The 21,558-nt window shown below is 46.7% G+C and overlaps 1 protein-coding gene across 4 annotated transcripts in view; it reads right to left on the minus strand.

Annotated features, from left to right (window-relative positions):
• CSMD1 (CUB and Sushi multiple domains 1) overlaps window positions 1-20,679 on the minus strand; it is a 2,016,488-nt gene extending 1,995,809 nt beyond the window's left edge. For all 4 annotated transcript variants that reach the window (XM_058719853.1, XM_058719852.1, XM_058719850.1 and 1 more), the window contains exon 1: window positions 20,265-20,679. In XM_058719853.1, the coding sequence (XP_058575836.1) occupies window positions 20,265-20,349 (85 nt within the window). In that variant the 5' untranslated portion in view covers window positions 20,350-20,679. The remainder of the gene's footprint in view (window positions 1-20,264) is intronic.
• Between the last annotated feature and the right edge of the window lie 879 nt (window positions 20,680-21,558).

A 21,558-nucleotide genomic window follows, 5' to 3' on the forward strand; every position in this document is an offset into this window, starting at 1 on the left:
TTGCCTTATTAATCACTCTATCTCCTGAATTTTGCTTCCCAATATCTTGGACCAAACTGAAATTGAATAAATGTTTCTTCAATGAATGAAGAAGGAACTTACATTCGATTTGGGGGGAGAGTCTGGAAACATTGTGCAGTTAACTCACTACTGTGGCTGTAATTTTCAAAAACTCAAAACCATGTGGGGGAAAAAAAGACTAACCAAGAATCAGACTCGTAACTATAGACAACAAACTGATGGTTACCAGCAGGAGATGGGTGAGGGATGGGCTAGATGGGGGACGGCCAGTAAGGAGACATTCGTGGGGCACCTGGGTGGCTCAGTGGGTTGAGCCTCCGACTTCGGCTCAGGTCATGATCTCGCGGTCAGTGAGTTCGAGCCCCGCGTTGGGCTCTGTGCTGACGGCTCAGAGCCTGGAACCTGCTTCGGATTCTGTGTCTCCCTCGCTCTCTGCCCCTCCCCCACTCATGCTCTCTCTGTGTGTCTGTCTCTGTCTCTCTCTCTCTCTCTCTCTCTCAAAAATAAACATTACAAATTTTTTTAAAAGAGGACATTTGTGGTGAGTACTGGTGTTGTACGTAGTTGACGATTCACTAAGTTAAAAACCTAAAACTAAAAAAAAATTAAAATAAAAAAAAATCGTGTGGACTTTCTGTGTGACATCATCCTATCATCTCATATTTTATATCCTTCCGAAGATGTCACGGAGAAGGCAAACCAGTGTATGAAACCTAATTATCCAGAATGTTTGGGCAAGCGTAAGAAACTCAGGCTATCCTGTAGTTATTAAATCTAACAGCGTACCAAGAAATGTGTATTATTTCTTTGAAGCTCCAATATCGGGTAGCATCTTATTGTTTTTATCCCTTTTTTGACTATTCTGATATTACTGAGGAAAAAAAGAACGTCACCCTTACTGGAATCTAAAAATGCTTGAGGGCAGGGACTTTACCTCATTCCCTTTGGATCCACTGCAACTAGCACAGGACTTGACATGGAGGGGACACTCAATGAAGCTAATTCAATATTTGAATTAATTTCAGTAATGTATGTGAAATTTACTTGTACTGAAAATACGATTTGCTTCTACGGAAGCATTGCTTTTCCCAGTCTGGGCTCTCGAACTCTATCTGGTGCTTCCGTGGGACGTGCTAATTTGGAAACCAGTATAAAATCATAGGGCGTACTGACTACTGAAACCCACAGGGCTTATTCCCGCGCAGTGTGGTGAGGAATCAAAACGTCTCTTTCATCAAACTTGAGACGGAAAATGTCTTCGCTAATTTTGTACGTCCCCAGCTCCTCCAAATGACTCTCTGTGTGCTCTATCCAAGAATAACATCACAGGTACCTGACCTGTAACCAGAACCCTTTATGGGGACAGGCTTGCTGAATGTGCATTTATTTACCTTTTATTCATCCAGAGATTGAAAAAAAAAAAGTCAAGGTTCTATGTAATGGCTTGGCTTCTTCTGACCTGAATATGGCAGTCAGGAGCCTCGGCTATTGCTGACATATCAACATGAGACAGCCAACACAGTCAGCCTGGCTTGGAGAAAAGGTCTTTCTCCAAAGTCTGTTTCCTAAAAGAAAAGGGATAGTACCTTTCAAAAAGGGTAATGATTTTTACAATGAAGCAATCCAGGGTTGCCTGGGTGGCTCAGTCAGTTGAATGTCTGACTCTTCATTTCGGCTCAGGTCATGATCCCAGGGTTATGGGACCAAGCCCTGTGCTAAGTGTGGAGGCTGCTTAAGATTCTCTTTCTCACTCCCTACTTGCCTCCCTCCCTCCCTCTCTCCCTCCCTCCCTCCCTCCCTCCCTCTCTCCTCCTCTCTCCTTTACCCCTCTCCCCAACTTGTGCTCTTGCTCTCTTCCTCCCCCTAAAATAAACAAGCAAACAAAACAAAACAAAATAAATCCAAGGCAAAGAGAAGTTTTGGATTTTCCTGTCTGGACAGGTTTGTTCGTTTTGTTTTTTTGTGTTTTGTTTTTGTTTTTGTTCCCAAGAGCAGTCTAGAGGGCCTAGTATGGCAGTTAACATTCGGCTGCAGTATTAAAAGGGTTCCCTTGATTATTTCCAATTTGCATATTTGGCATCTAGATACAGTTAAAGTTTTTGACAGAACTTCAGAAGATCCTACATACACGATATGCACCTCATCAGATGCTGAAGAATGACTGCCATAGGAAAATGATTTCAAGAAAAATCAGCAGAGAGGCAAGGTCATTCACTCTGTGTGATTCTTCAGGAAAAGACCCGAGTCAACCTTCTACCATTCTGTTGTGTAACAAGTAAACATTGATATATATCTGTTTCACTCATTATATGGCAGCAGGATTGAGTGTTTGGAAGGTAAGGAGAAATACGGATTCGATTCAGAGACCTAGTATTCAGACAGAGATTGGAGAAGAATGTCCTGCTTTTCATTCTGCAACCCAAAACACGTGGCTAGGAGAAGGTGACATTTTGAGACTTGAGTTCCTCATTAGGAAAATATGAGATGATAAAATAGATACAGTATTGAGCTCTCTCCCACAGATGCTGTCTGCTGGTAAGTATTACAAGTACGTTGCAACTATATAGAGTTACACATAAATACTGAATGTTAATGTGGATAACGTGGTTTGAAAAAAAAAAATGACTAGATCGGATATTTAATTCCAAAATTATACAAAGTGAACTCAGAGAAAATAGATGCTTTTCCTACGACTCTCCTAGAAGCATTCACATTTAGTGACAGAACTGGAAAAGGAGGTGTCTACCCCAAAGATACAACAGACGCTTCCCTTTCCAAAGGACAAGACCCATGTAACGCTGATCGTCAGTGTGACCTAGGGGTTGACTAGGTGACAACTAAGGCTGGCCCGCGGCACCCAGTGCTTTGAATACACCAAGGTGACTTCTGTTTTTTCAAATGGGTTGAAAAAATATCAGAGGAAACAGGCTCAGAGAGTAATTAATTACAGCTTACACTAATTAAAGGAAGTATCTGCTGTATGTCATTTGAGGAGAGAAACTGCAGATAACTGAGTTCTGTGCATTAGAGGAAAGGAAAAAGAAAAATCACACACACACACACACACACACACACACACACACACACACACGGTCCGGATTCCATCTGCCTCCTGGCTGCAAGTGGCCCTATCGAATTTAGGCCATTCTGCTACAACCCTCTAAGTATATATTGATTAGCTGATTGCTGCTATGCTTAGAACAGAAGTCACACGATGTCAGGGAGGAAGGGGAAAGAGCCAAATCACTTCTTTCTCAGACGAATTAACTGAAGTGCCCAGTTTGGAGGTCCTAAAACTAGAATATAGCAGAGCTTGGACTAGAATGCCCAACCTGTCATCTCCACGTACAGGTGTGGCATCGGAAGGAGATAGGTGTTACTCCAAAGTGATGTACAGTAAGGCAGGTAGAGGCAGAGGTCAGTGACCCACCCTGGACTCTTCAGGGCTTCACCTGATGTACTGTGTCAATAGAGGGCAGCCCAAGCTCTGGCAGGAGAGAGCATATGCACAATCCTGTGACAGTCATAAACTGTGTGCACATTATTTGCAATAGGAAAGGAAAAAAAGAAACAGAAGATACTGTTTATGGAGCCCAGAGCAGTCTGAGGAGAAGGATTAAAATCGTGTTGCTCAGACTAGCCACCTCTGAAACCAAAAAAAAAAAAAAAAAAGTTATTTGTTATGAGAAAATCTGCTTGGAAGAGGAACCACAAATCCAGTGGGCATTTATGCCTTTTTTGGTTTGAAATGGAGGTTTTGAGTTGCACGTAAGAATTTCCTAAATAGAAGGTCCAACAATTGATTTTTAATCATTATGGGGCCAGCACAAATCGTGATTTTTTTTCCTGTAACAATTTATCTACAAATACGTGGGGTAAGTGCCCCAAACAGTGACCCCTTATATTCTATTCTTTTAATGCATCTTATATTTATTTACCGCATTATATACTACGCTAAATTAGCAAAGGCATCTTAACAAAAGGCAAAAAATAGTTATCTCTTAAATATCATTTCAGTAAGAATATGTAAAATGATGCATAATGCTTATCTACTAACACACACTGTTTCGATTTAGCTCTTTGCATACACGAAGTTAAATATGGACAAAACTCTTCAAACCGATTCTTTGAACTTGCCCAAATGTTAAAAATAGCTTTAAAACAAGAGCATCAGGGGCTGAAACTCATCCACAACCACCCTCTCCCTCCTCATTAAGCTCTGATGGCAGTTTGCTATCCCTTTGAATAAACCCCACCCCTGCGCCGTCTATGCCCTGCATGGATCTGTTGGAAATGCGTCAGTGTAGACATAAATTTGATTTGGTAGGTAGGTTACATAGCTATTTCTTCCAATGACCTCTTTCTTCATCAAATATTCATTGAACTGCCACTTTAGCACAACTGTCCTTAAAGGTATGCCGAGATACATGGCCAGTGAGCTGTAAACAAAGAAAATCCACTAGAGCATCAAGTGGTTTGTCAAGTGGCAGAATGAGGGCCTCTGTTGTTGTCTTTTTCTCCTAATGCTGCAATTTGTCAGATGCCTCCCATCTGTACGTGAACTGAGCACGGTACGCCTTGGTGAGGTGCTCATTTTTATACCATTTTTTTCTACCGACAGTCACAGCAGTATTTGTGTGGTCTCTAGGTGGTTTGTGTGCTCATCAATCTTGTGTCCTGAAATTTTTGATATTATGTTGACTAGAGTTCGGCTTTTACTTGTTAACTAGTTTCTATCTCATTAAAATGAAAAGATACTCAGGGCAGCCGGGGTAGCTCAGTCAGTTAAACATTGACTCTTGGTTTCGGCTCAGGTCATGATCTCACGGTTCTGGGTTCGAGCCCCGCATGGGATTCTTGGGATTCTCTTGGGAGATTGGGATTCTCTTGGGATTCTCTCCTGCTCACCCTGTCTCTCAAAAATAGGTAAATAAATAAATAAGTAAACAAACAAACTAAAAAACTAAAACAAAAATTTTTAAAGATATTTAACTGATCATATAGCTCCTTCCAGAATAGCCAAATAGGGGATGAACTATTTCTCAAAGAGAAGATTAGAACTTAAAATTCCACTCTCTGAAAAGGATGAGAAGGGTAACACCTGTTTCACCTTTAATAACAACACAGCACCACTTATCACAAACTCTTTGAGCACCTCTCTCCATGGCACAGGCCATAGACTTTTAGCCGGTGGAAAGTGTGGTCTGTGAGCGGAGAGTGCTCGGTTGTGGACTCCCACACGTGGGGAAAAAATGTCTCCTCTTCCCCGGGCCCTAAAAGTGGCCTCCAAGACTTAAATTCTCAGAGTCCTTGGGATCACCTTGAGTCTCCTCACTCGACCACATTCGGGGGGACAGCACTGAAATCACTCCCCTGAATGCACATCCCTTTGAAGCTACTGCCTTAGATGGCACGCAGACCCCAGGTCTCAGGTCACTTGTTGAAGAAATGTTGAGTGAGCATCTCTTAACAAGGTCCCATTTGAAGGCCAAGTCACAGAAGCACAAAGTGCTTCCGGGTTGGCATTTGTTGGAGAGACGGCACGGCGACCCGGAGCACAATCGAAGGAGGGTAGTGATCCCTGAAATGCTTAAGCACACATTCACTGAGGCTCCAACACCCAACACTGACACCTCACGAGTCCTCCTCCATGGGACCTGCAGGGTTGCTATGGTTACAAGGTTTCAGTGTTGGTAGGCACTTGGCCACAGCAGGTGTGAGAGACACAGACATTCGCTTCAACAGCCAAACTGGGCATCGCGGACTTTGAAGAGTTTGCATTTCGCCAGTGGCCACTGGACTTCTCTCAGTAGCCTATCCTAAACATCTCAATCAAGTGATCCTGGAAAGAACATTTGATTCTAACATTACACGTTGGGATTTAGGTTTGTCACCAACATGGGCTTTCAAACACAGAGACCCCTACCTTTCAACCTCTCAACACAGGTATGGAAACTTAGAGCAGGCAGAAGAGGGATGAGGAGTTTTTTCAATTCAAGGGTCCACCATACATGAGTCATGAGACACTACACTGGAAAGCCTAAACCAGAAGAAAAAGGCCAGATGTACTGATCATCTTGGCACTATCGACTGTTCCATGGCTAGAGGGTTAAGAAAGGGTTAAGTCGGTGGCTAAGGCCCTGACCGTTTTCAAGATTCTAATCACCCAGAGTCTCCAACTTTACCCATTGGTTTTCAATTTCCGAAAGGTGAAAGATTCACTGTATTACCCATAGAGAGCTAATCTAAATGTTTCACAAGGCTCCACCAGCAAGTTGCCCCATTCCCAACATTCCTTTAAAAAATAGCCTCAACTACTTTTCTTGGGCAAAACAAAGCAGTTAGAAAAATATGCGAACTCTTTCAGAACACAAAAGCGTCACGTTGTCATTGGGAATGCTCACAGCCGATACACCATGATGTGTAGACAGATTTACTCTTCAGAGCAGTCTTGCTTTGAAAAGTGTTCTAGTATTTTTTCTTTTATTGTTCCTCTCATGGTCACTTCAAACGTCCAAGGCCTCCTGGTCATAAATGACTATAAAACACACCTCTAAGTGGCTTTCCTGAGCATTGAGTATTATTCAGGCTGAATGTGACCCACAAAGTCAAATTATGACCTTGATCCTATTACCGCTTGACCTTTCTGAGAAATCTTAGTAATTTTTCTATGTCTGTAAATGACGTAAGGAATGTAAAAGCATTTTGTACATCGTAAAGAATTCTAGAAACTAGTCTCAGGATGATTCTTATAAACAGAAGATAATTATATCCAAATATTAATTATGAATCTTCACTTATAAATAATCTCTCTCCAAAAAATAAGGCTTCCTCTGGTATTACTTCTGTGGTCATATCCTGAATTGATAGTCTAATGTTTTTAGTTGCTCTAATAAAACAGGTGCTAACATTTATTTAAGATTAGTAACTGCCAGGCACTGTTCGAAGCCTTTTACATATGCTTATTCATCTAATCCTTATAATATCGAGGTCAGTTAACATCCCTTTTGCAAAGATGAGAAAACCCCATGTCAGAGAGTTTCCTATTTTGCGAGACACACAGTACGAGGGGCAGACACGGGAACAGAACCCTCAGCTTCCCAGAGGCCGTCTTCAAACACACGAAACCCAGCATCTCTGTACCGCTACCTTCTCCAAACCAGAACCTCTGAGCACATGAAAACTCCAACGGATTTTTTTTCCATCATATGACATGAACTGCCAATCTCAGTAACGAACTAGTTTTCATTTCAGTAATTTCCTACTTCAAGTTAATTTAATCATTAAGCGACTCGAGCCTGGGATCGTCTCATTGTATTAAGTCGAGCAGTCTCCCACAAATAAATATTTCAGTGTGGTAGAATTAACGTGCTAAGTTTTCAGAATTGAATATTCTGCAGTGGCAAATATGGCGTCCCAATCATACTGATGTAGAACATATTAGCGAGCTGACACAATGGCATCACAGCGCCATGTTTCAGCAACCTCAGAGAAAGGAACTCAGAAGTCCAGCTTCCAGAAGAATGGTCTGAGGGAGGTTTTAAACTCAATTCCAGGACTTTCCGGCCATTCTGTCTCCCCAGAGCATCACTTCGGGGACACTCAGTGCTGGCTGTCCTTCCACCAGAATAGGGGGGGTGGGGAGGGTGGGGGGAGGCAGGAGGGAGGGAGCCGCACAGCCAGGCTGGGCCTGAGTGAGGAGCCGGAATGTTCGGTCATCAGAAGGCATGTGGGCTCCCGGGAGAGAAGAGTGTTCACTTAGACTGAGCTCTGCCTTAAATGTCCCTACGAATTTGTCCAAGACCCTTAAGTTCTCTGGATGCAACTGAAAGCAGAGTTATTACAATAAACTTGAAGGTCACTTCAATTTCAAAAATCTTACATTCTGTCTCTACTCTTCTCATCAATGGACTGGTCAGAGCTCCTTGCACTTTTTCTTTTCCAGATAACCCTTTTTTAAGACCTATTGTTCATTTTGAGAAGTCTGACATAGTTATCCCCCAAATCGAACATTTAAACATCATTGTTGTAATGCATGCATCTTTTCAGATATTTTTACATGGGCATAGAAGTAACTTGCTTTTTCCCTGCATGAGAATGGAAACAAAACGTATGTGGTATTTTGAATTCTTGACTCAATGTTTTACCAGGGAAACACTTTCATAAAGGCCATATAGTGTGTGTGTTGATCAATTTATTTAGCTACTTTAGGATAATGGGCATTTAGGCTATGTCCAATTTTGCACTGTTAGAAGGCTAAAAATGAACAGGCAGATAGTGCCTCAAAATATACTACATTTCTGGGTTAAAATATCTGATACGTTAGAATTTTGATTGGTAGGGCCAAATTGTGTCCCCCCTCCCCCGTCATTTTTTCTAGATGTACAATGGTGTCCACACACAGTTTGCCTAGCTGCTTGCTGACACAAGGTGTATGAATTGCAGGTTCACAAATGCATCGGGGTCGGGGGACAGCATCATATAATCCACATTCTTTGGGTCAACAGTAAGTTTAGGGATCTTTTCCTACCTTTGATATTTCTTTTTGCTCTTTCTACAAAATGCCTATTGATAGCTGTTGTCCATTTTAGTCAGGTCCTAGACCCTTTGCTTATTGACTGTATGGTGCTCTTCTACATTAACGTATTTCGAGGAGAGACTCGAGATGGCTGCCATGACCCCCACCTCCTGGTGTTTATGCCCTTGTATAATTCTCCTCCCCTTGAAGAAGGCAGGGCCTGGGTCTTGCTTCTAACCAATAAAACAGGGTAAAAATGATGGATTACATGTGATTGTGCATGATTATGTGATCACATGTAATAGTGTAGCACCCTATTTGCCTGAGTCTCTCTCTACCTCCCTGGCTTTGAGCCATTTTGGGAAGCCCCACATGGCAAGGAACCATGGGCGGCCTCTAGGAACTGAGGGTGAGTTCTGGCCAATGGCCAACAATAAACTTAAGCTCTCAGCCCTACAAGCACAAGGAATGGACTTCTGCCAGCCCCTGAGTCATCCCGGGAGTGGGTCCTTCTTCCGCAGCTGAACTCCAGATGAGAATGAAGTCCCAGCCCACCCCTTGACTATAGTCATTGAGACCATAAGCAGAGGATTTGTGTGACCTAGATGAGCCGTGCACAGACCACCAGCAGCTCTAAGATCATAAATGTATGCCGTTTTAGCTGCTGGACTTGTGGCAATAATGTTACCCTGTGATAGACAGCTAATACAAACAACACTGAGAGGGACTTCCCCTCCAACGTGTCCTTGACAACTCTGCTTTCTAGATCTTTTTTAAAAAATGTTTATTTATTCATTTCTTTTTGAGCAGTGGAGGGACAGAGAAGGGATGGGGGAGAGAAGCCCAAGCAGGCTCCATGCTGTCACGATCTGAGCCAAAATCAAGAGTCGGATGCTTCACTGACTAAGCCACACAGGCATCCTTGTTTTCTAGCTCTTTCTGTTCCGGGCGATGTCTGGTCCTGCAGAGGAGAAATGTAGGAAATCCAGGACAACATAACATGTTCTTGCTATAAAAGCCTTTGGCTTTCTCTCTCTATCCCTCCTTAATGAGGGTCAAAGGATGAGTAGTCATTAAAAGGCATAAAAAATAATATGGTCAGTGGTATTGTGATAGTGTTGTATGGTGACAGATGGTAGCTACAACTGTGGTCAGCACAGCATAACGTACAGAGAAGCCGAATCGTTATGCTGTAGACCTGAAACGAACGTAACCCTGTGGTCAACTATCCTCAAATAATCGTTAAATTAAAATAAATAATTTAAAAGTAAAAGGCATAAAAGAGTGGCTCACATAGAACATTCTGGTATTAAGGCTGTAGTAAATGATATCAGATCTCTAACTTACATACTGGTTTGTTGTTCTCCCCCCTCCCCCCCCCAAAGGAACTGTTCTTAAATATAAAAGAGAAGCCGCATCACAGAAGAAAGGATAGGCACTCCACCTTGTCACATGACACTTTATTTTTTTTTTTACCAACTCTTTTTAAAAGTCCCCTTATTGTCCATCCATCATACAATTGAAAGAAAAGCACACAGGCAGGAAGGTATAAGTCATATCCCAAAGTTTCGTGTGGCTACAGTTTCTGTACCTGCAGGTCAGAAGATCCCTCGTCTTTTAAAGACCCAGACAGCGTGTCCCTTCGGGTTTTCCAGTTGCCACTAAAGAACACTAGGAAGGTAATGCTGTAATTGCAGTAATAAAAGAGACTGAGAAGTTCCTCTTTGTTCCATAATCGTCTTATGTAATTCTTTTAAATTAAAAAGCTGAGACATGAAATAGTGACGAAGATCAAAATGACAACTGAATGCTGACATATCTACTGTGCCAGCTCTAATATCATTAACTTATTATCACTAGGAGAGAGAAAAATGCAAATACCCCTAGATAAGTTACTTTGTATATGAACAGGAACAATTATGAAAAGCAACAAAGGAATCAAATAAGCCCAGCAAAATGGTAATTTAGATATAGGGTTTCAAAGCTAATTATTTTGACAAGTTCTAGTCTGGATGTGTGAGTAAATAAATCACACACAACCATCTCTTCATGACGTGAAAAGCTCATTCCTGATACCTTCCACAGGTCCTCTGTTTTCTATGAGTCTTTTCAAAAAAATATTTTCAAAGCAGTAATGTGACTCGGTTAAAACAAGGGCCAGGATCACGGTTATGAGAACATGGGTTTATTCGTTGAAGAAACAGTGAATGTGTAAAGAAACACTACGGGACTTTGATAGTTGGAAGTGTGTCTTCTAATTCCCTGGGACTTTAAGATCTACAGAGTAGGAATGATGTAAACAAACAGAAATGAAATCAGCAAGCGAACAATGTGATTTTTTAAAGATCCTAAACGCACAATGTTCTACGTTATGACCCATGACTGAAATGCGGTAAGTAACAAAAGAAATATAGGAGATAGATCGGGTGGTCAAAAATGGGTGAGGTACCTAGAACTAGACGCAGGGTGGGCTTGAGAAGGACTGGAACAAAGGTGCATTTAGGCTGTGCACAGTACCGGCTTAACTGAAGTGAAAGTCACCAGCAGGAAGCGCAGAGATACAGCTGGCCAGAGACACTGAAGCCAGATTATAAAGGATCTGGAAAGTCAGTTTGGGGGACGCACACCATATTCTGTAGAAATACTTGCAGTACTTAAGGCTGCCAATACACATTGCCAGTAAGCCAGTAACCAAAATGTGCTTTTCCCCCACACCCAATGCTCTGTCACCATTATTTTATGGGGTCATTACAACAAAAACAACAGTAAGAGCAAGACTCATGGAATGTGGAAACAAAGAGTTTAAAAGTGCATACATGTTTTGTTTCCAAGAAATAGATTCCTCGTCCAAACAAGAGGCTGCCCTGCAGGCGGTGTGAGGAAAGGAGGCAGGGCTGGGAATAAGTTGCACATTCGCCTATTTCAGGAAATCGTCCCAGGGCAGTAGTTTATAATCGTTTGCATCTGGACTTTTAGCTTTCAGAACAGATAGAAGAATTTCTGAGAAGCATCAATATTTATATGCTTATCTACATGCTTGACACTGAACCTGACTTCTCACTATTGTTGGCTTGGGGGGAAGCCATTCCTCTCTCAACCTCCTCATTCTCACTGACTTTGTCCCAATCCCCTTTCTCCTCAGCTCTGGGAGGCTGTACCAATATCTGTACTCATTTCTGCGTGACACTTGTTGTCTGTATCACAGTCCAGTATTTGAATACATACTAATTAAGTCAATAACTTAAGGGTTGTAGGGGCGCCTGGGTGGCTCAGTCGGTTAAGCGTCCCACTTCAACCCGAGTCATGATCTCATGGTTCCTGGGTTTGAGCCCCATACTGGGCTCTGTGCTGTCAGCTCAGAACCTGAAGCCTGTGTCTTCCTCTCTCTCTGCCCCTCTCCTGCTCATGTTCTGCCTGTCTCTCAAAAATAAACACATGTTAAAAATTGAAAACAAAATGACCTAAGGGTTTTGTTTTGTTTTTAGTAATAACGAAAGCTCATTGAGAGCAAGCATAGATTCAACATCTTCATTTTTAACATGTATAGGTAAATAGTAAAGAACTCATGAGTTCCGGTTATATGGATTTGAGTTATTCTTGTTGGTACACACTAGGATTCCTCAAGTGAGCCAAATAACTACCCTGATCCCATTTAAGGGTCTAGACTCCCCAAACCTCTTCTTCGGCTCCCAGGTCTTCCATCGTTAATGGTTGTAACAGACTAGCACCATGTATATATATCTCCCATTAGCAACAGCAGTTGTACCTAAATACTTAAATATATTAATCAACAAAAAAAGAATCCTACCTAATAGGACCCAGGTGACTTTGCTCTCACTTGACTTTTTCTTAATATCTACAAATTTAGGGGGGGGGGGAAGTGTTAGGGCTTAAGTTTGAAAATTTCATATTGTTTCCATAGAAAATGGAATATGCATCTTGAGCAGGTAACATGCAACCTCATGTATGTAGCAGCCGCCACAGACAAAACAAAATCCTAATGGCTGGGTTTGTCTCGTCTCAAGTTGTTCACAACAATTATATTTTGTAAAGAAAGGAGAAAAAGATGGAATCAGAACAAGAAATGCCAGATTGATGCTGAAGAAATTTACATTTCTAGAGCATAAAGGGAAGTATCTGCTCAATTCAGTTAATTTCTTGTAAAAATGTGACCTTTCTTATGTTGCCAGGGTCCCTCTTCTTTTCTGTATGAAGTGCCAATCATTCCCTGCAAATCTTAACTATCCACAGCTGTATGATACATCAAAGTACACCACTTCCCTAACCATAAAAAGAAATAGTTTGAAACATGGAGACAAAAATTGTTGATGGCCTCTGAACAGTACTCTTATGGCCCATTCTGTGAAAGAAAAGTGAATTTCCTTAACCAGCAGAACACATTTTCGTAAGGTGTCTTCATGTCACCCTGAAGATTATCCATCCACACAAAAGTCAAAGGTTTGTAGTCTTAATTATGAGCTTACAGATAGAAAAGGGAGTGACAATCCACTCAGAGAGTCATCAGGCCAGGTTTTCAGAAACATAGCCATGTCAACAGTACGGCTCAGGGATTCACGAGGCATCTGGAAAATGCTTAGAATTCACAATTAATTTCTAAGGCTTTTAATTCATTAGAGATCACTCCCCAAATAATTCTAATTTTAATCTCACATTTAGCTCTTTCTTACATAACACTAATCATATCAGAGTTCACTAAACAGTAAAAGAAAAAAAATAAAATCATTCACATGGTATTTTCATACGAAAGAGTGTAATCATCCCTCGAAGTCTTCCCATAATATCAACATTATGGACAAGGAGCTTGAATCGCATCTTTGCTGTAAAACCGTTTTTTAAAAGAATAAAAACAGCACAGAATGATGAACATTGATCATGGAGGCCCTAATGATAAAGAAGAAATCTTCTGAAATAATTGCACAATTTCATACTATAGGATAATCATCTTGAAATCAGTGTGGGCTAATTAGTCTGTGAAGTCTCAGTGAATAGGTCATTAGATTCGGATGCCTTTTATTGAAAGGGTGGAAGGCTTGGTAGATAGATAACATGTATACATATATAAATGCAGATTTCTGACACCATCCAAAACCCATTTACTGAGAATCATTTGGGGAGAGAGGCCTCAGAATTTGCATTTAAACAAGACCTGTGATTCTTATGCAGACAAAGTTTGCAAAAGGCTATTCAAAAACTCTACATCATGGTCATGATGCCAACATCTACAATGATAAAGGTGACAGGTTTAGTGCAAAAGAAAACAGAAGGTCGCCACAATAATACGATAGAGAAATGCGCCTCGTCCTCCAAAGCTGCTCTGATTCCACTGCAACTCAAGTGGCTTATTCTTATATGGATCATTCAGCCGGAGAGTTGGATGCACATCTATAATATCTCTATGTCACATTAGTTTTTCTTGAATTTTATTGAGGTTGAGGATCTCCAAAATACATAAAACCGAGAACCGGGCCAATATTTTATGTAATTTAAATCTCCAGTTGCAATAATCCTTAAAGTGACTCAATGGTGAAATGAGCTGATAAATGCCACCAAGAACTTGACTTCTCTGCAACTATATTCCCTTTGAGTTCATGTCAGTAACAAGGGGAATTTTTAACGCACAAAGCATTATTCATGATTTATTATTTTGCTAACAATGGGGCAAAATTACATTCAGATTGTTAGTATTAAGGTAGAAGACCAGAAATATTAAGACTTAGTATCAAAATGGATCCCTTTTCTGCTACTTCTGTTTGGAGAACATGGCAATACTGAAATATCCCTTTCCCTTGTACAGTTTTCCCCAAGCTAAAAAAAACAAAAAAAAAAAAAAAAAAAAACAGTACTAGACAAAGCAAGAAGATTTCAATGAATAAATTGCAAAATGTAGGAGACATAAAAGATATAGTACTTCTTTTTAACAAGGGCTCATGGCAGGCTGCATGGGTTTTTTGTTGTTCTGTTTTGTTTTGTTTGTTTGCTTTTTCCATTCACCAAAGAAGTTTTAGCTGGAGATAAATGTTGCCACTTTGGGTCAAAGTAACACTGACTCTAGATCAACTTAATTTGATGAAATGTTACTCCTCAAAAGAATGTTTATAATATATTCAGGAGTAGCTTTTGGTAAATGAGACAGTGTGCCTAGTGGATGATGAAATCCCTCATGCAGATGGAGCAAAATCATTTGAGGATGAAGAGAGATCATACAACCTCCCTAAAGCGAGGATGGCATTTTCCTCTCCCAGAAATTAGTATGGTTTAAAGAAATTGCAGCTAATGGGGCGCCTGGGTGGCTCAGTCAGTGGAGCGTCCGACTTCCGCTCCAGTCATGATCTTGCGGTTTGTGGGTTTGAGCTGACGGCTCGGAGCCTGGAGCCTGCTTCGGATTCTGTGTCTCCCTCGCTCTCTGTCCTTCCCCTGTTCACGCTCTGTCACTCAATAATAAATAAACGTTAAAAAAATAAAAAATAAAAAATAAAGAAATTGCAGCTAAACTCAAAAGGGTAAAAAATGTGTTTCAATCTACATCCAAAGAGGTTGCTTTGCTGGGGGGGTGGGGGCAGAACTGTAACAAGGCGAGTATTGCTTTCACAAAGACTCCTACCATCCATCCCTTTTAACCAGTTTAATGAAACGAACTTCTTCTATTCTTTGTGATGTAACGGGGAATTTTAATTCTGGAACTTCTCAACCTCAGCACTAGGGATTAAATTCCAACTTCAATACAGATATATCAACTAGCCCAAGGTAAGGTCATCTTGAAGTCATTGCGGAAAAGTCTTGCTTGCTTGCGCTGAGGTAAGTACCGCAATACGATTATTCAATCTTCATACTGATAGGTTGTCCTGACGTGGACATCCAGTGAGCTAAGCACAGTAGCCGCACAAATAAGACGAGGTCAAAGGATGGATTTCTTTCAGGACGAATTAGCCTCAGCCCAGCCAAAGTATTTCTCTCTTTGCCTCAGGTGGCACACCCAAGCCGGTTCTAGTGTTTCAAACAATTCCCATATCGGGTCCTTACAGTTGCCAGAACATGGGAGTAGATCTGAACTTGAGTCTGTCTCTTACCACTGCTGGTCCAGCAATCCTATGCCCATCAAAGGTACAAATATGGTAGGCTGTACAATATCTATACCTTTACCCAGATGTCTTCCTCTGATTTAACAGCTAAACCAATGAAATTAAAATAAGACCACAGAGCTTTGTCATCCACTCTGTGCAAGGAGTACCCACTCAGCTTCTTAATTCCATAGGGAGATGAACCTAACCAGAAGAAATACAATAGGCCAAAGGGAAAGTGTAGTTTAAATTGCATGTATGCAAGCTGTGGTGGCTTATTTTCACTATGAGCTCAGCAGAAAACCTACCAGAGGCACATTTAGAATTCAGTAGAGCACAGAGTATTTAATATGCCATTTGCATTTTGACAGCTCAGAAATGTCTACACTGGATTTGCTGTATCGTCTGCAGTGAACACTAACTGGCCACTGAGCCTTTGTTTATCTATTTCTTAAAGGAAGCCAAACCATTTTCTTGACATTTTCGAAGCACTGTTGGTGTTTGTTTGAGACAATCAACTGGAAACTAAGGAAGCATTGCCCTCAGGAGGAACCCGGTTTGCCTGTAGGAACTCACAAGCACCTACTTCTGGCAGTCTACTTATCAAGCATGATTGGCCAGCTGAAAGCCAATGTGCGAACAGTGTTTCCCTTTCCTCCCAAGGCCTGTGTTAGTGGAGATGCTTGAGACCTGGGGGGATTCTCCTACCATTTTACGCCCGCTATTTGCTACCTCTAGACTTGTTCATTCAGATCTCATTGTCCCACTATTCAAGTTTACAAAGCCTGCCCCTTGGGAAGAAAGCCTTCCTTCTGCTTACCTGTTTACAGATTTAAAATCCCAAACTAAGACTATATAGGTGTTCCAGAAGCACCAGAGCTCGTGGCTAAACAGTTCCTCATTGAAAAAAAAAAAAAAAAAATTAATCCCCTTGACAATGCAATAAATAATAGGAATCATGAATGCTGAAATTTTAACTTCCCTTTAGATGATGCACCTTTCAGTACATGATGGATCAGGGGTTTTCTGTGAAAGTCGTTTATTCACAGGAATTCCTGGCTTTCCCAAGAGAGAGCACGTGAGGAGTGGCTCAACCGTAAAGCAATGTGGCCCCGAGTGTAAGGTCTCAGCATCCTTCTTGGTGATACGAATTGTTAGCAAGGTAACTCACCTAGAAGCATGCAGATTTGGGAAGGCTTCTCTCTGTGCGCGTGTGTGAGTTGCGTTATATGGTTGCTGTGAAATTGTGGGAATGCATGCTTCAATCTCTTCGCTGGGTGGGTTAGTGAATGTTAGAACTGGGAATTTTGACAAGCCCTCCACCTTTCACTCCCACACTTCCTCTGGGAGACCACAGAGCTACTATATATGCTCCTCTTTTAGGACACTTTCTGAGTAACGCTTGCAAATAACTGCTTTCTTGTCGCTGCACAGACACGGGAAACGATTGAGAAGCAAAGCAAACTTTGCGCACCCAAACAGCCAGTAGATCGGCCCCTGATCAGGGTGCAAATCTGAGAGCTCACGGAATGACTGACGCCTCCTATTTACTAGAAGAAAACTCTGAAAGCCTTTCCTTCTCCCGCGGTCCCTGAAAACGGGCTGTTTTGGGGGAGGTAAGCACCCTCGGGACTCAACCTTCACGATTTCAATAATCAAAAGGGAAGAAGGCATCAGAATTGAATCCGGGGACCCCCCAAGGTTGCATCGAAGTGGAAAGCACCGTCACCTGAAGCTGACCACCGGGTAGGGATCCACCGGGTCCTACAGACCAAAACTGCAGCTGCCTGCAGCCTCTCACGACTCCGCAAACAGGTCACGAATTACACCCCACGCATCAAAAACTCCTCCTGCCTTCGCCACCACGGGAGCCGCCACCTGGGCGCGCGCTGCTCGGCTCCCAAGCGCTCCTCCTCGGGGAAGCCCCACGGCTGGCAGGCACCCCGGGGGGCAGAGGCTCCACCTTAGCCCTCAAGGCTTCCCTCAGCCGGGGGGGTGGGGATGGGACCCCGCCCTAGCTGCCACCGCGCTCTAAGGGCGACTCCGGGGCTGGCGTCACCAGCCTCCTGCCTGCAGCCAGCTCCCACGCGGCCACTTGCGCTCGCACTTGACCCTTCCGGCGCAGAGAAAACGGGGCCCCAGCCCCGCGGGGGTGATCCAGGAGCCTCGCGCACCACCCCCCCCCCCCCCGCAACCTAGGTCTGGAAACAGCGCAGTGACCGCGGTCGCCCGGTCCCCTCCACGCGTAAATACACACACGCACCCCCGACTCTCGCGCCGCGCACGCCAGGGGCCTGGGACCCCGGACTCCACTTCTGGTCTCCTACATCCAGGACCTGGGACCCACCCCCACCCCCACCCCCACCCAGGGCGCAGGAGGCGCTCTGGTCCCCGCGGAAGCTCCCCCAGGCTCCGGGCGCCCGGGACTTGGGGCCCCTGCCCGGACAGCCCCAGGAACCGCCCCGGCAGCCCGCGCCCCAGGCCCACCAGCACACTCCCGCCCACTGCCTCGGCCCACCCGCGAGGGGGCGGAATCCGCCCGGCACACGTGTGCGGATTACTAAGCAGCTCCGGCAGGGCCGCCGCCGCCGTCTCTGCGCAGCAACCCCTGCTAATTGCGGGGGAAGGGCTCTCGGAGCGCGCGGAACCGCGGGGAACCGAGAATGCGCTCGGAGGCTGCGCCGCCTGCCTGGGGAAGGAGGCGGCCGCGGGGACACAGCTGGACTTAGAGTGCAGCGCGAAGGGGTGGGAAGTTTTGCCGAGTTGCGTAGCAGGTGTTTCCTCCCCACGCAGGGGCTCGGCCGGGCAAAGCCAGGGTCTGTCCGCAGGCCCCTGCCCCGACCCGAGGGAAAATTACCCGCACGCACTTCCCGGAGATAGCCCTCTTCGCCCGGACTTTGCTCGCTTCGCCTCTGTGTTCCCAGCCAGGCCGGCGAGACCCAAGGCCGCTGCCCACCCGCCCCTGCTCGGCCCGCCGCGCCTCCGCAGCAGCTCCAACAGTGGCGCCCAAGGCAGGGCGTCCGGACCGAGCTGGGCCCGTGGGCAGAGGGTAGGTAGGTGTCTGCCGGAGGGTCCCCGATCCGGAGCGACCGGGAGTTCAGGCGACTAACACCAAACATTTGCGCTGCCTGAGATGTCGGGGGCGCATTCCCACCGACACCCTGTCGTAGGGGCGAGTGCGCGCGTGGAGGGTCTGGTGCCTGGCGGTCGGCTCTCCACGGGCCCTGGCCGCCGGGTGGGGAAGGGCGGCCGGGAGGGGAAGCCTCATCTGCCATTCTCTCCAGGCCAGGCCCATCTGGAGTTTCCTAATGGAACCAGAGACAGTCCTCCTTCGCCTTGTCAATCACCCTCGAATCTGGAACACTCAAGGAATAGAAAAAGGGTGGGGAAAAAAATGGAAGAATCTAGAGAGGGAAGGGGGGGGATAATATGTGGGGAAAGAGCAAGTGGCCATTAGAAAACACACACACACACATACACACACACACACACACACACACACACACACACGAGATGTGACAGCACCCTTCAAAAAGGAAAAGAAAAAAAAACGTATTTAGATATAGACGTTCCCAGGAGCGGGACGATGGGGTGTCGATGGCTACGAGGGGCACGCAAGGAGGCCAAAATGAGGAAGGGGGGCAGGCACTTTGCAATGTGAAAATCAATCAATATCCCCTCTCTCCGGCTCCTCTGTGTCCCTCCTCCCCCCTCTCCCGGAATCAAGAGCGAGCCTGTTTTCTTTCCCAGAGAATAGACAAACGCAGGGGCTCCCGCCAGCCCCGACATCGCAGCCTGTAGGCTACTTGCAGGAGAACATTCCCCAACTCGTTTCAAGGAGAAAACCAAGTTCACAGAGCTCCCAGCCCCGGGAGTGACCCGGGGAGACTCCTTCTCTGGACCAGACGGAGCAAGGGGTACAGCCCCGTGGCCACAGCGGGCACCAGCGAGGTGGAGCCCCAGCCGGGTCTCCCCGCGTCCCCCACGCACCTCGCCAGCTCCTGCCAACTTGCGAGGAGCGAAGTCCAGGCAGAGGGAGACGGGGGCGACCTTACGGAGGCGGCCGGCCAGGCAGTCCTCCCGGGGTCCGCTGGAGGAGGAGGAAGGGGCGGCCGAGCGGGCGCGCGGGTGCGGGGAGCCCGGGCGGCAGGCGGGCTTGCCCGCTGGCTCCCACCACCACCACCACCACCCCCCCCCGCCCCAGCCGCCCCGAACCCCTGGAGAGCCAGAACTTGCGAGGCCGGCTTCGCCCGGGCCACTTTTGCAGCCTCCCGGGGTCCGGGGAAAGTCCCGGGGACCGGCCGAGCCGCCCCGACCCGCCGTGCCACATCCCGGAGCAGGCGGCGTCGCTCGCCACGGCGCAGGTGCAGCCCCAGTCGGGCTCCTTCCTCCCCGGCAGCCCACCGCGCCCCGCCGAAACACGGAGAGCGCGTCGTGCCGGCCGCGGGAAGGGGAAGGAGGGGAGGGGGAGACCAGGGCGGTGGGGAGGCCACGGCAGCCCGGGTCCCGGGCGTCCGCGATGGAGCCCCCCGCCGGCCGGCGCCGGCCCCGGCACCCTGCCCGCCCCCGAACGCGCCCCCGCGCCCGCGAGCGGGGCCCTCGCAGGGCTCGCCCGCGTCCCCCGGCAGCAGGCGAGCCCGCCTTACCCTTGGCCGCAGCGAGGAGCCCCGCGCACAGCACCAGCAGCGCCGGGAGCAGGAGCGGCCGCTCGCGTCTCCTCCGCGCAGTCATGTCTGCAGATAGTCCACACGCTCGCGGCGGCGCGGGCGCTTGTCGGGGGCTCGGCGGGGCCACGCACCGGGCCGAGCGGTCAGCGGCGGGCAGGGCGAGCCGGAGAGGGGTCCCGCCGCCCCGAGCCGCCGCGCACCCGACGCCTCCCGCAGGTCCGCGCGCCCGGCTCGCCGCCCGCCCGTAGCATCGGTCCCGAGCCACTGCGGGGCTGAGCGGCTCCGGGCGGGGAGAGGCTCCGAGGCGGCGAGGCTGCGGGCGGGGGCCGGCGCGGAGCGAGCGCGCAGCCGGGCGAGAGCCGGAGCCGAGGCAGCTGGAGAGCGAGCCGGCGAGTGGGAGCCGCGGGAGGGAGGGAGGCAGGCAGGGAGGGAGGGAGGGGGCGCAGGGAGGGGGGGGGGAGGAGAGCCAGCCCGGAGAGGGAAGGCGGGGAGCGCAGGAGACAGGCTGCTAGCGGCACAAGGAGCCGCCGCGGCGGCGGCTGGACTCAACCATCCCTACCCGCGGAGAGGGGAAGGAGGCTGGGCTCGGCGCAGCCCCAGACACAGCCCGGCCTCGGGCCCCGCGCTCCCCGCGCACCCCGCGCCGCGCTCGTGCGGCCTGGGGCGCAGCAGCAGCAGCGGCGCGCAGGCTGGAAAAAGGAGGCTCGGCGGCCGCTCCAGTGGGGGACACCCAGCCACGCGCGGGGAGAGGCCGCGCCACCCGGCCACTCGAGCTCACAGGAGGGACTGTGCGGGGGCGGGGGCCGGCCTCCACCTGCTGGTGTCTCTCTCCCCGCTGACCTGAGAGGAGCCCCCTGCGTAACTTGGAAAAGAAATGCGGGTGGAGACAGCCCGCAAGCTCTAACCCCAAGGAGCAAAGATGAACATTAAAATAAAATGAAATAAAATAATAATTATTATTTTGAGATCTTTGGGCATGATGGCTATCTGCAAGAAGTTAGACCGATTTTCCTATTTCCTGACTTAGGTCGTGTTAGGGTTATCTGTGAACAAACTTAGGTTCAGATGAAATTCAAAATCAGGCAGGACGTCTAGAATTGATAGCATGGTCTAGGCAAGAGAGACGGCAGGTTGGCAAATCTTCAAGTGGAACTGTGTCAAATTTAATGGGCTGGGTAGAGACTTTAAGAGAAAAGAGACAGAGATCCTTTCTGAATCTGCTAAAGGGATGAAGCCAGCAGAGAGAGAACAGAGCCCTAGAATGGCAAGTGGT

Source organism: Neofelis nebulosa, chromosome 3 (assembly GCF_028018385.1).
Source record: "Neofelis nebulosa isolate mNeoNeb1 chromosome 3, mNeoNeb1.pri, whole genome shotgun sequence".
NCBI classification, from domain to species: Eukaryota; Metazoa; Chordata; class Mammalia; order Carnivora; family Felidae; genus Neofelis; species Neofelis nebulosa.